This window comes from Leishmania braziliensis, chromosome 13 (genome assembly GCF_000002845.2).
Source record: "Leishmania braziliensis MHOM/BR/75/M2904 complete genome, chromosome 13".
NCBI classification, from domain to species: Eukaryota; Euglenozoa; class Kinetoplastea; order Trypanosomatida; family Trypanosomatidae; genus Leishmania; species Leishmania braziliensis.
The window spans coordinates 73,620-86,765 of record NC_009305.2 but is presented as its reverse complement, the minus strand read 5'-3'; the positions used below and the strand labels follow the sequence as shown (position 1 = coordinate 86,765).

General features: G+C 59.7%; 3 protein-coding genes across 3 annotated transcripts; all 3 read left to right on the top strand.

The window, feature by feature from the left end:
• Positions 1-876: 876 nt before the first annotated feature.
• Positions 877-4,164, top strand: LBRM_13_0230 (conserved hypothetical protein; the record flags this gene model as incomplete). Its single annotated transcript, XM_001563116.1, has 1 exon — positions 877-4,164. The coding sequence occupies one exon, from the start codon at positions 877-879 to the stop codon at positions 4,162-4,164; it is 3,288 nt and encodes a 1,095-aa protein (XP_001563166.1).
• Positions 4,165-5,467: 1,303 nt separating this feature from the next.
• On the top strand, positions 5,468-11,512 carry LBRM_13_0220 (conserved hypothetical protein; the record flags this gene model as incomplete). Its single annotated transcript, XM_003722916.1, has 1 exon — positions 5,468-11,512. The coding sequence occupies one exon, from the start codon at positions 5,468-5,470 to the stop codon at positions 11,510-11,512; it is 6,045 nt and encodes a 2,014-aa protein (XP_003722964.1).
• A 719-nt stretch (positions 11,513-12,231) lies between these two features.
• LBRM_13_0210 (alpha tubulin) lies at positions 12,232-12,933 on the top strand (the record flags this gene model as incomplete). Its single annotated transcript, XM_001563115.2, has 1 exon — positions 12,232-12,933. One exon carries the CDS (start codon positions 12,232-12,234, stop codon positions 12,931-12,933), a length of 702 nt encoding a protein of 233 aa, XP_001563165.2.
• Positions 12,934-13,146: the final 213 nt, after the last annotated feature.

Here is a 13,146-nt window from a genome sequence, read left to right as displayed (position 1 = left end):
CCCCCCACACACACGCACAGAGATAGACATGCAGCTCCGACGCTACACGGCAGCGCACAACGGCGTTCGTTGCATTTCTCTAGGACATGGCCGTTTCGGCGAGGTGCCCACACGCATGCTTTGAGAAGAGGTGGTAAGCACCAAACTTACACCGCCTTTTGCGCATCCGCTACACTTCACTCTTGTGTAGTGCACGAGACTGCTGCGTGCTAGCTGACCCGCATCCCGCTGCGCATCGCGCTTTCGTTTATTCTGCCTCCTTACGTTCTCTCCTCTCCTGTCTCCACGCCCCTCTCTTGTCTTTGTCAGGTGTGGCCATTGTCCCCCCTCCACTCATACACCCACGAACACGGGAGCACATTCACACATCTACGCACACACACACACTCTCTATTGCAGTGCTTCCATTTTTTTCTCTCTTCCACACGACGTCTGTTTTGCAGCATAGACGAACTGAACGCACCAAGACAGAGAGGGAGACAAGCTGGGGTTACCTGACGCATGCTTTACCTCCTATCTTGGGGTTATTTGCACGTGATTCTCACCGGCTGGCTTGGGGGAAGGGGTGCGGGAAATCGATTGGGGGGCTTCTTCATCTTCCTGCCCCTCTCCCTATCCATATCCCCCACCCAACCCTCTCCATACTCGTTCTCTTTGGCCGCGTTCGAGAAATGCAATTTGTGTGTGCGTGTTAGTCTACCGCACGGGCCTCCCCCTTCTTCCACCTTTTAGCCTTTATTCGACCCACCTCCGCGGACGAACGTGTGTGTGTGTGTGTGTCCGTTTTCTTCAGTGCCACCCCTGAGTCCTCGAAGTGAACTTGTAGCCCCCCCTTTTTATCCCTTACACAGAATTACGAGAAGAGGGTCGCACCGAATGCAGGAGATGTTTCTCTCCTCTGTGTTGCTCCCTCTCACCGAGAAGACCGGTGAGGTGGAGCGGGTCGATGAGTTGCTCGGTATGCTGGAGCATTGCTTCATCGACGCCTTCAAGCTGAGTCCCTCATCTGGCAACAAGAGCGACGCTGATCCCCAGAGTAACGCCAGCGGTACCTCCAGTTCCTTGTTTCCCTTCCCTTCTTCAACGCTAGACGCGGGTGAGGAGGCGAAGCTGCTTGCCGTGCGGGCTGTGGCAAAGTTTCACCGCACGGGGGCGGCGCGTCACAGCTACTTCTTTCGGACGCGTGACTACCACCCACACGCGGCGCTCTTTATTCTCGAGCTGCTTAAGTCTCTCAACGGTAACTCGCAGCACTGGTTTCGGCAACTGCAACTGGACAGCTTAGATGCATGCCTGGCTATTTTGGAGGTGATAGGGATGGAAAACGTGCGACTATGTCTTCCCGGCGTGGTGTCAGTGGCTGTGCGCTACATCCACCGTGCCCATCACGGCAAGGACTCGACCAAGGTATGTCTGAGCGCGATCAAGCTGCTTTGCACTGCACTGACGATTGCGTTTGGAGCCGCGGAGCCGGAGACGTGGGTGCAGGACGCCGAGGTGCATTTGGCTAGTGCGCTGCGCTCCATTTTTGTGCCCTCGGTGCTCGTTCGGAGTGCCCACGCTCCTGTTACGGTTGCTGCGCTGAAGTCGCTCATCGTCTCGGTGCTGCTGTCGTCGGCCATGACGGAGCGCACCAACACACCGCTGGGCTCGCTGCTGATGGTGGCCTACGCGATTGTGGAGAACATGGATCACCTGCACCACCTCGGGGACGACGTTGTTGGCGCGGTGGAGGCAGCCTCTTCGATTGTGTGCACTGGTAGCAGTCTGCGCAACTCTACGGATGACGCACGCATGAACACCTTGATGGGCAGTTCCTGGGCTGTGCTTGCCGTCACCGAGGCGCTGCAGTACCTGAGAGGGGTGGAGCTGCTTCATCTCGCCACGACGGTTGCACGGGCACCGGGGCTGCGCGACCGCTTTTTCCCCTTGCAAGCCCCACCCCAGGCGGCGTCGTCGACGGCAGAGTCGCCAGACGTCAGCGAGTTGGCGGTTTCTATCTTTCTGTCTGTCGTTCGTAAGTGCGTCCGCGTTGTTGGCACCGAGATGGATGAAGCGGCCCTGTACACCCATCGCCGCCCGCGCAAGTACCCCGCCGGTGTCGTGGACGAGTTTCTTTTTTGCCTTGCTGGTGCCCTCGCCAGACTTCCGACGGTTGCTACGCTGACGCCAGACTGCCGCGACGACGACTTCGGTGACGGGAATGAGACTGTTGGAGAGCGCTTGACGAACGCGCTGCTCACCGAGTATGACGCAGTGCTGCAGGACTGGGACGCCTACGCGGTGCACCCAGCCGTGCTGTACGTGCTGCCGCGGCTCGTTGTGTGGCAATTTCACCCACTGCAAGTCCTTCGCTCTCTGCCGAGCTGCTTTCCTCCTCCCACGGCGGGTATGGTGGTCCCTAATGATGAGGCAACGAGGTCTTGCATGTATCCACATCCAGCGGACCTGACTGCGGGGTCGTTCGAGCAGCTCTGGAGCATTGTGGCGCAGCCCCATCTCTGGGCCGTGACTCAAGATGAGGCGCTGTGTACCTATCAACAAGTGCACCATCGGCAGGTGGTCGCTGCCACGCTGCTGCGAATTCTCGCCTTGTCGGCTGAAGTACTCGCGTGCGGCGACTGGACAACCACAGAGAGGCCGGATGCGGAGAGGGCCGAGGCCCTTGAGCGTCTCTTCACCTTGACGCTCTACCTTGTCCTCGAGAAGGCCGCTGCCAGTGGGATACTGCATGAGGCAGCATTGCATTGCGTCGAGGTGTACAGCGCTGCCTGTGGAGAGACGGACACTCTTCTGTTCCTGCTGCGTCACTCTACCCTTATCGTGGATGAGACGGCGCGGGCGGTGAAGGAGGAGCACCTGCGGCCTGCGGCAGCAAGTGTTCTGCGCGGCAGTCTCGCTTTATTAGAGCGCCGCTTCATTCGAGGCGGGGAGGGCAGCAGCAACGACCACGCAGCGTTGGGTTTCAGCGGCGCTAACCTCACTGCTCTCGTGCGTCAACGGCTCTCCGTGGCTGCAATGTCGGCCAGCTTCACACGGGGGTCTACCAAGATGGTCTCCCTGGAAGAGGCCGCACAGGTGGCAGACTTTGTGTCGAGTACTATTCACGTGGCGCGCGAGGCCCTTCAGCTGTGCAGCCGCTACGACAGCACAGTCGCCGCAGAGGACGTGATTGGCCGCAGAGCTGCGCTATCCCTGCTGCGCGACGCGTTAGACCTCGCAGCGTACCTCAACTACTGTGTTCCCCAGGAGGCTATGTGCGAAGAGCAGGAGCGCCACACCACCTCGGCGCATGTTCGCGTGCGGGCACTTCAATCGGTGGTGCTGGAGGCTGTGTACGCGGTGTTGCAGCACTGCACACTGCACGACCAAGTGGCCGCCATTGCTGTTCAGACGGCGGTACGTGGGCTCACGTGTTTCCTGACAACCACTGCGGCTCTGACGTGGGCCGATGTGACGCGGCAGCGCCTCATTAGCGAGGCGGAAGAGCGTCGACGGTTGATGCAGCGCAGTCGACGTGACGGACACAAAGCGCGTCTCATGGCGGGCGAGGGCGAAGAGGACGGCACAGCCGAGGACGAGTCCGACGACGACCCCGGCAGGACTTCCCTTCCAACTCCGCCTCCCATCGACTGGCCATGGACGCATTACGCGCCAACTGTCGTGGTCGCGGCGGAGGCGGCGACTAGCGTCGAAATTGGGCTCCCCCGCAGCCATCTCCACACTATCTACCGCGTGTACCTTTCCCTCTTTGCGCTGCTGCGAGAGCCCATGGCCGCCTTTGGGACCATTGCAGCCGAGCCACACGCCCGTGCTGAAGTGGAGCGGCGCAACCTCGGCAATGTTGTCGTTACCCCGGCTCTATTTGAGACGCTGAGCGGACTCGAGGCGATTCGCCTGCTCGCCTGCGATTTTCTGCTGCATCGCATGGTGGACGAGGTGCTGCCGCTGGTCCTGTTGTGGCACGAGCGAGCGCGTCTGTCTCGCATTCCGACTCACACAGAGGAGCGCGCCAAGCTGGCGACGCAGCAGTTCGTGGAGCACCTCTACGAAGACTGCCGGGACTCTGCCGAGTTGCACGAGTCGATGATGACCAAGTGCCGCTGCTTCGATTTGTGCACCACTCCGCCCCCAAAGCCAGGGGTTTCTAATCCGCAGCTGTGACACCGGGCAGCTTCACAGTGAGGTGCACGACATCTGGAGTGGCCCCCCCCCCCCGTCCCCCAGATTCACACAGCTGAACCTCGATACGACTCTTAGGCGTTACCTAGTCTGTGGTGGGCATGTGTATGTGTGTGGTCTTTCCTCACCTCATCCTTGCATTTCCCCGCACCACCGCCAGCGGCTTGACCTTTTGGACTTTCACGACATGGGCCTGTCCCACCCGTTTCTCTCTTCCCCGCGTGCCTGCTTCACTCAGACAAGATCGATGTGGCACCATAGTGTGGCAGAGACGTCTTCGTGAGCATGTCGACGTTCGCGCGCCAACCGTATACATATCGATGGCTACGGAATATGCTTCATTGCCCCCTTGCCACTTCTCATTTGCATCTCCTCACTTAGCAACTCTCCACCTTTTCTCCCCTTGTCTCGCCTCTTCCCGTTCTGTGGCATGGCTAGCGTCTTGCTCTGCCTTCCCCGCAAGTGTGCGTGTATATCTGCCTGTGCCTCGCCTTCTTGTGTTGTGTTGTTTGGGACTGATCTGCTGTCTCGCCTTTTTTCTCCCGGCTGTGCGGCTAATCACAGACAGGCCGCCAAACGTGTTGGCGCTTTTTTTTCCCCCGTCTATTGTGTCCGCACACCCTCCCGCCATCGTCGATCTGCACTCTCCGTGTTTCACACCCATTTGGCCTCCGCACCATCACGTATCCACCCCCTTGTGCAACACCCACATACACCCAGGCACGCACAGTTTCTGGCTCTCTCATTTTGTTGGACTCTTCCACTCCACCTGCTGTGTTTTCTTTTTCGCTTCTCCCCCGGTCACACTGCCCAGCAGACCCCGTGGACCACACTGCTTGGCCTGCCACGCCTCCGTCAGCTCCCTCACTGCCCCTTTTTATTCCTCATTTCCCACCCTCCCCACACACGCTACCATCCCCGTGCATTGACAGAGGGAGCGTCCCGATAAGCGTTGTTGGGTTTTATTTTTTTTTTCTCTTCCTTTCCCCTATTCCACTCGTTCACCTCTCATCAGGGGGACACTCATAGAGCCACGCACACGCACACAGACACCCAGACACACCAGCGCACAGACTCATTAGCGCTCATATAAATTATTGACGCTTGCCGGAGGAGGGGAAACACTACCGAGCAACGGAATAAGGCAAAGCACCAGACTAAGGGGATCTGCACACGTGCGTGCACGGACAGACTGTCGTTTTTATTTCCATATAAATATACGTCTATATATACGTATACATATTTATATATTTATATAGTGTGTGTGTTGCACAGGCGCAAGGCCATGTCTGCCAAACCTGTCATCTCACTTCCCCCGCAGCCGTGTCTTATCGCGGCTAACGAGTCCGTCAACCCCGTTCCGAAGCTGCTGCTTTCCTTTCCGGTGCCTCGCCTGGTATCGCAGCTGCGGCTCGAGACGGAATGGGCGAGGCCGGAGGAGGAGGTCCCTGCCGCTGGTGTACCAACAGAATCCTCTGCTTTGCCGTCATGGAGGTCAGCGGAACTGGACCAGCTGTCACGCGGTATGCAGGAGTCTGCCCAGCAGCTGCTCCTCACTGGTGTCTTTTCACGCTTTCTGCAGGAGCAGTTCCATCGCGAGGCAGGACAATTCCATGGGAATTGTGGCAGCGCCGACGACAGCTGTAGTTCCCTTCGCTGTCAGGGCCGTACCTCTGCCGCACATTGTGTCAGTCGAACCGTCACGCGTGGCCTTCAAGGGCTGCTTTCCTCTATGGTGCAGCGAAATACGCTGCTGAATGTTGCCCAACTGCGCAAGCAGTGCGAATCAGGCACAACATCATCCCTGCTACCTCCTGGTAAGGACGCGTTCGCACACCGCGTGCCGCTGACGCGTGTTCCCGAGTCAGAAAGTTGGGTGAGAAGCGAAAATGCTACAGGGCCATCCCTGCGGCCGCGGCGATCAGCGGAATTGGGAAGCAGCCTGGCGGACACGTCGATGGGCTTGCGAACCTTGGCACCGGCTGATGACAAGCCGTCGATCCCCGCCAGTGGGCGGCGGCGGGCGAGTGCGACGACCGCGTCTACTTCGACCATTCCCAGGGTGGTGGCGAGCTACAGGCCGCGCACGACTTCAGAGTCGGCGAGCCTAGAGGCACTGGAGACGTCCTTGAGGGGCAGCGAGCGCACCGATGTAAATTCTATTTCCTTTGCAGACTTTGTGCGACAGACCGCCAGTGATAGTGGCAGCGGCGCTGTTGTTTTCGATGAGCCACTGCTCCTCCGTTTCGTCTCCTGGCTGCCCCTTCAAGTGCGTCCTTTTGAGGGCATTCCGTCTGCGCAGATGACTGCTTGCTTGACGGCGCTCGCTGCATCTTGCACTAGCCCTGAGGAGGAAGCGGCGGTGTTCTCCAACTCTGGTCTGCAGGAGTTGCCATGGTCTGCGCGCACGTGGCTTTGCTGCCAGTGCTTAGCCCACCCGCACTTCCCCACTGAGGCAGTGCCAGCGGGACTCGTAGGACATACAGTCGACGCGTTTGCACGGGTTATTCGTGGTGTGGCGGCGTTGCTCTTGCGAGTGCAGCAATCAGCAGACACGGCGGCTGTGGGGGTCAGCGCCGAGACAAGTAGCAAGCAAGAGGGACACTCGTCGACAGTTCTTGGGCAACGTAGTGCGGCTGACCGCATGTGCACCACATCGAGTCTGCACCCCTGGTTAGAACAGCTGCGGGGCTACCTGCGCAGCTTCGCCGTCATGCTGTGCAACCGCACAGTGCGGCTTGTACCGGACACCGATATCAGCCGTCTCGAGGAGCTGTGCCACCAGTGTCTTTTTCATGTGACGCGCAGCTGCTCCAAGGAAGTGCACCTGCTCTATAGCACTTACATCATTGACGGCGCGGTGCACCTGTATCGATGCATCTGGAACTGTCTCCAGGTGGAGCGGCAGCGCTTGGTGGAGGTGTTCTTTCAGCGTTTACCTACCTCTTCCGCGTGTCTGACGCAGCGGACCTATCGTGTAAACTATGACGGACGCACTGTGCTACCCCTCACCGTTTCCATGCTGGCAGGCGCGCAGTCGTTGGTCATCTCAGGCGAAGTAGGTGAGCTGAGCACTGTGGAGACACTGCAGCGTCAGTGCAGCTTGTGGGCCGGCACGTTTGTGCATGAGCTGCTGCTGCGGTGCGCGTCAAGGAGGGACCGGACTGAGGACACGGCGGCGTGGGCGGCGGCAGTGGTCCTGGCGGAGGACTTGACGGATCTTCTCGGGGTGCCGGAGTGGCCAGGCGCGGATGTGCTGCTGCGCACTTTTGTGCACGCACTGGCACAGCTGTGCCTCAGCGCTGAGTCTGCCACGACGGCATCCGCCGAGGCGCTGCGGCCACTGGCAGTGGATGTGGTGGCCCGCGTGGCTCTGAGGCTTTTCGACGAGAGGCAGTCGTCTGTGCCGACGACTATCTTGGCGGAGATGGAGCGGCTCAGGGACGTGGCCAGCAGGGGCCAGGGGGTGGGTCCCCTGGTGCTGCAGAATATAGTGTGTGTGCCTGCTCCTTCACCACCCGCCGCTGCCGACCAACAGGCTTGGGAGCACATGTGTGGTGCAACGGACAAGGCAGCGATGCCAAGCATCGGCACAGCGGACAGCTCTCTTCTTGGGGTCATGGGATCCGTCTACATGGCTGAATCGCAGCTTATCGCAAATCCGTCCACCGCGGCGGACTACGCTGCAGTGTGGTTTAACCTGCGCGCAGCGCAGGTCACGACGTGGGCTTCGCTGCAGGATACCGATCAGGAATGGATTTCGGAGGCAGGGCTTGGCTTACTCGTGCGGTGGCAGCGCCCCCCTGGTGGAGGGGACGCACCGGCCAACTGGAACGACGTGTGCTTGTGGACGCAGGTCATCAGCACTCAGTTCAGCAACTCTATGCTCAGCCTACGCACGCGGCATACCCTGGTATCGATGCTGCTCTCCATCTTCCACCTCAAAGACGCACAGGGCGTCGCGGTGCCGGTGTCGGATGTGGTACAAAGAAAAGCACTCGCCCACCTCGCCCGCCTTACCGCGGAACACCCGCCGCTTCATCGCTATTTGTGGCCAGTGGTGCGGCAGTGCGTGCAGGACGACAGTGCGCGAGTGCGGGAGTCTATCGTGCCCCTTCTTCTTACAATGCTGAATGGCGCGACCGTCACCGCAGCTGAGGGCGAGTTGACTGCCACGGACTACTCCGTGACCGCCGACGGGCTCACTGCCGAGGTGGTGAGCAGTCTCCTTTACCTTCTCAACGACAAGAGCGGCTCAGTGGTGTCGCGCACCATCGCTGCCCTCGACGCATTCCTGACAGATGACGCTTACCAGTGCTTCTTCGCCACCCCGCACGGCGCACCGCTGCTCTTCTTCATCGAGTATAAGCTACTGCAACTCGCTGCCCCCGACGAGGCCGAGGCGCAGAGGCATCGGAAGGATGTGGTGAAGCACTTTCTGCGCCGCTGGGTGGTAACGCTAGGCGACGCCGAGGGCTCCCTCACTGGGGCCCACGCGCAGCTGGCAAAGGAGCTCGTTGCGCTGGCGGTGATGGTGGCGCCAGACTACCCGCACGATCTTGGCGAGGACAATCCGCTGGTGCAGGTGCTACAGGGCATGCACACATATGTGACCGCATACGACCCTGCAGGTGAGACTTCGCCGAGCTCCACTGCTGCGAGTACGGCTGTGTCGCGTCGTCGCCCACGCGGCTATCACATTGACGGGGCCCGGCTGCTTCACGTCATGCGCTGCGCTGCGCGATCGCTGTGGACGCGGTACAACTGCTTTCACTCTACCGAGGACGCCGTGTCGTGCCTCGCCGCGATGCGGGCCCTCGCGCAGGCCCGCGGGGAGTGGGTGCAGCCGCTGGCCGAGGTGCTAGTGCAGTCCATCGCCTACCCCCCGCCTCCCACATCACCACTCGCCAAAACACCGGAGGCGCTGGGCGGGGCGCTGTTGCACATGTGTCAAACCTTACACTTCATTCTGAAGGCCCCGCGGCTACCCCTCGTTTCTCTCGATCAACTTGCACGCTCCCTGACAGCACTGCTATCCAAGTACGTGGGGCCGTATCAACAGCGCGTAATTGTCGCCTCCTGCAGTGCCCTGTGCGCCCTCATCACGTGTGGCGCCAAGCACCGTCTCTCCGGACAGGTCAACGTGCCGTACCTGCAACTCTGCTACTCGCTCATGAACACCTACTACACCCGTGTGCGGGGACTGTTGCCGAGCTTGGCCACGCAGCCGCAGAGTGTCGCCTACACACTGCGCTTCCTCTTCCTCTTGTCCGAGTTTTTGCGTATGTATCCGGGCTGGAGGCAGCACCCGCCGCACCCGGCCCTCGTAGAGGAGTCGTTAGTTGGTCATAACGCAGGAGCAACAGCGCCGAATGCGCTCATTGAGGGTCCCGGTATCATGGCTAACACATATCAGCTCCTCGAAGATGTCTTGGGGAGTTGTGGCAGCTCCACCACACGGAAAGGCGTTACCGTGATCGCTCTGCGCGTTGTCGCATCGCTGTGCACGCTCGACCCCACGACGTACTTTCTCCGCGCTGAGGGGCGCATTCGTGACGCACTTCGCTCCCACGACGTGCGTTTTCAACTACAGAGTCTCTCCTTGCTCTCAGATTTTCTCAAGGAAGAGGATCAGCGGGTGGAAGAGGCAGCGCGACAGGCTACTCACCTCGACACAACAGCACTCATCCTCGGCTCTAGTGGCGGTGGTGACGCCAGTGACACTTCGAGTGGTAGCTGGGGAAATGGTGACGGCGACGACAAGTTTGAGGCGCCACTGCCTGGTCGTCGTGTCAAGCGCATGCGCCATAAACAAGCCGCCGTCGCTGTCAATGCGCCAGAGCAGATGAAGGCGAGAGGCAACGCGAGACGGGCGCCACTGCCGCACTCTTCGGCTGCAGCACACACAGAGGATTTCAATAGCGGTATGGCAACATGGATCTTTCAGCAGTTCCATGGCGACATTGCACGGCTCAGCTGCGGCACCCCCAACAGCCAAGTGCGCTCGCTCTGCCTGCGCCTGTTTCAGCAAGCTGCGCACGGGGGCCTGCTTCCACCTGAAAAATATATGCAGGTTATCGTAGCCCTCGCCGCGGACGTTCATGCACCGCTGCGGCAGCAGGCGGCGGCCACTCTCACCATTTCCTGTGAACACCATGAGGTGGTGGGGTCGTCGGTCGGGCGGGGTGTCGAGCTCGCGTTTTGTCTGCATCACACGTGCGGCGTGAACCTTCTTCGAAGCGCCGTGGTGCCTGACAAGCTGCTCACCACTGCTGTCGACAGTGGCACCGGTGGCATTCTGAGCGGGTACAGCGTCCACAGCTCTGTGTACACGTTGCTGCACAAACGGCTACGCGACAGCATGATCACCACCCTGGTGCGTTTCTTCTACCAAGATGACAAGGCGCGGACGTGGTGCGAGGAACATGCGCAGCAGCTTACCGACGCCACCGAAGCTCTTGCCGCGTCATCTTCGTCGGGGGTCGTCTTCAGTCTCTTTCACCCGCTCCTCTTTCTCTGTCACTTGACGCTGGCGCTTGCGACGCTACCGTTTCCGCATGAGAATGACGTGATGCATGTGCTCCAGCAGGCCCGCACCGGCCTCGACTTGAACGGGCAGGCAGCGTTGGACTGGTTAAGAGATAATGAGGGGTCGACTGCCCCACCGTCGCTCACCGACACAAGCAGTAGTATGGTTATGCGGTGGAAGGCAATTGGCGCCTTACTGCTTCATTACCTGCGGTGCAGCCTTAAATCCGAGTACCACGTGAACTCTGCGAAGCTCGTGCGCTACCGCAGCCGTCAGAACTTCCGTGCCGCGACCACTGCAGCACAGCAATGCACTGCGTCGCCCATGCAGCGCCGCGCCGCGCACAGCGCCGCGATGGCCGATCTGACAGCTCGCCTGGAGCGACTTGTGAGACTCTTAGAGCCTGCCTTGAGGTTGTCGTGGGCAGTCCATCCGCCAACGGATGTGGTAGAGGTCAGCTGGCATGCGCTGAGCGTTGAGCTAGAGTCTGCACTGATGGAAGAGAGCGCCGACGCCTTTGGAGAGTGCACCCCTAGTCGTAGCACGTGTGTGTGTGGACGAGCAAAGAGAGCTCGAGTGGCTCGTCCTACGCGCCACGCCACGGCTCCGTCACGGCGCAAGCGACAGCGGTGCTCCTTTCCAAGGGACACCACAAGTACAGACGACAGCGCACAGGACGACACAGAGAGTGACGAGGCGGCGACTCGTAGTTCTTCTGAGTCGCCCGCACTTAACACACCATGCGAAGCAGCTCATCAGCACAATCTCGACCCCCCTTTCCCACATACGAACAACGGCTAGCACTGCCCGAGAAGCTTTAAGCCCCTACCAAGCAAGCGCCTCACGCAGTGTGCAACCAAATTCGAGCACGTGGGCACGCTCCGTTGGATGTGTCGTGCGGCTTGGGGGAATGTAGCGACGCGCTTCTCGCACTGAGACACAACCACTGTCTCCAGGTGTTGCTGCAATTTCACATGCACATCTCACGGTCTCCCTCCAGCTTCGATGGCATTGCCTGCCCCCAGCACCACTGCTGCCCGCGCGCTGCCGCTCACCCTCACCGCCGCACACCCACAACAACAACAATACGTGGGTGGGACTGGTGATATTTCTGTACCTCTTCGTGCGCCAAACGCTCAGACATAAATACACGCAAGCAGGACGAAAGACACAATAATGCAAGGAAGAAGTCGCCAACACACCGACACAAACCCTGAAGACGACCCTTCAAGCGCATCTAAGATTCTCCTCCCAACACGCACTCAGGCACCAGTGTACCCAAATAAGCACGAACAAATCACAAGCTCATCATCAGCTTCACCCGACTCCGCTGCTGCTGCCACGTGGGCGGACACCTGCCATGCGTCTCCTCCTCTCACCGTGCCCTTTTTCTCCTGCCCTCTTCGCGAAAACGAAACATGCGCAACGCACACACGCACCCACACCCGCAGTCCTTCACTCTCGTTCTTCGAACAAACACCCTAAACCGCCTTCTAACCTCTCTTTCTTTTTCTCCAACCATGCGTGAGGCTATCTGCATTCACATCGGCCAGGCCGGCTGCCAGGTCGGTAACGCGTGCTGGGAGCTCTTCTGCCTTGAGCACGGCATCCAGCCCGACGGCTCCATGCCCTCTGACAAGTGCATTGGTGTTGAGGATGACGCGTTCAACACCTTCTTCTCGGAGACCGGAGCTGGCAAGCACGTTCCTCGCTCCCTCTTCCTGGACCTCGAGCCCACGGTCGTGGACGAGGTGCGCACTGGGAACGTACCGCCAGCTGTTCAACCCCGAGCAGCTGGTGTCTGGCAAGGAGGATGCGGCGAACAACTACGCTCGTGGTCACTACACGATCGGCAAGGAGATCGTGGACCCACCAGCCCCTCTCCCTCCCTCCCTCCCTCCGTGTCTCTTGCGGCATGTGCGTGCGTCTGTGGTGGTGCCAATTCCATCTCCCGAAGTACTCCGCACATCCGGTGTCCCTCTTACTTTGTTGCTTCCTTACGATTCTTAACCCCTCACACTTGTAGGCTGTTGTGCGTGCGTGTGGCTGCCCACTTCATCACGCCTCCACCAACTCTCGCACCGCGCCGCCAAAGGCCGCCGTTGCACACGCACTCCTTTTCGTATTGTGAGGCGGTCAGTGCACAGAGGGGGGAGGGAGGAAGAGAGGCAGAGACACATGCTGTCGCACCCTTATTCTCCTCGTCATGCGTTTCGGCCTAGCCACACCTCACCGGCATACGAATAAACTACGCTGGGGCGCGTTCATCTTTGTGTCGATCTCTGTTGTGTTCTTTCCCCTTCATAGCCGCACACACACACACACACACACACACACACACACCTGCCCGATAAAATGCACTGCGGGGGGGGGGGAAAGAACCCCACTTTATTTCTTCTCCACGCACAAAGAGGAAAGCAGCTGAACATCAGGAG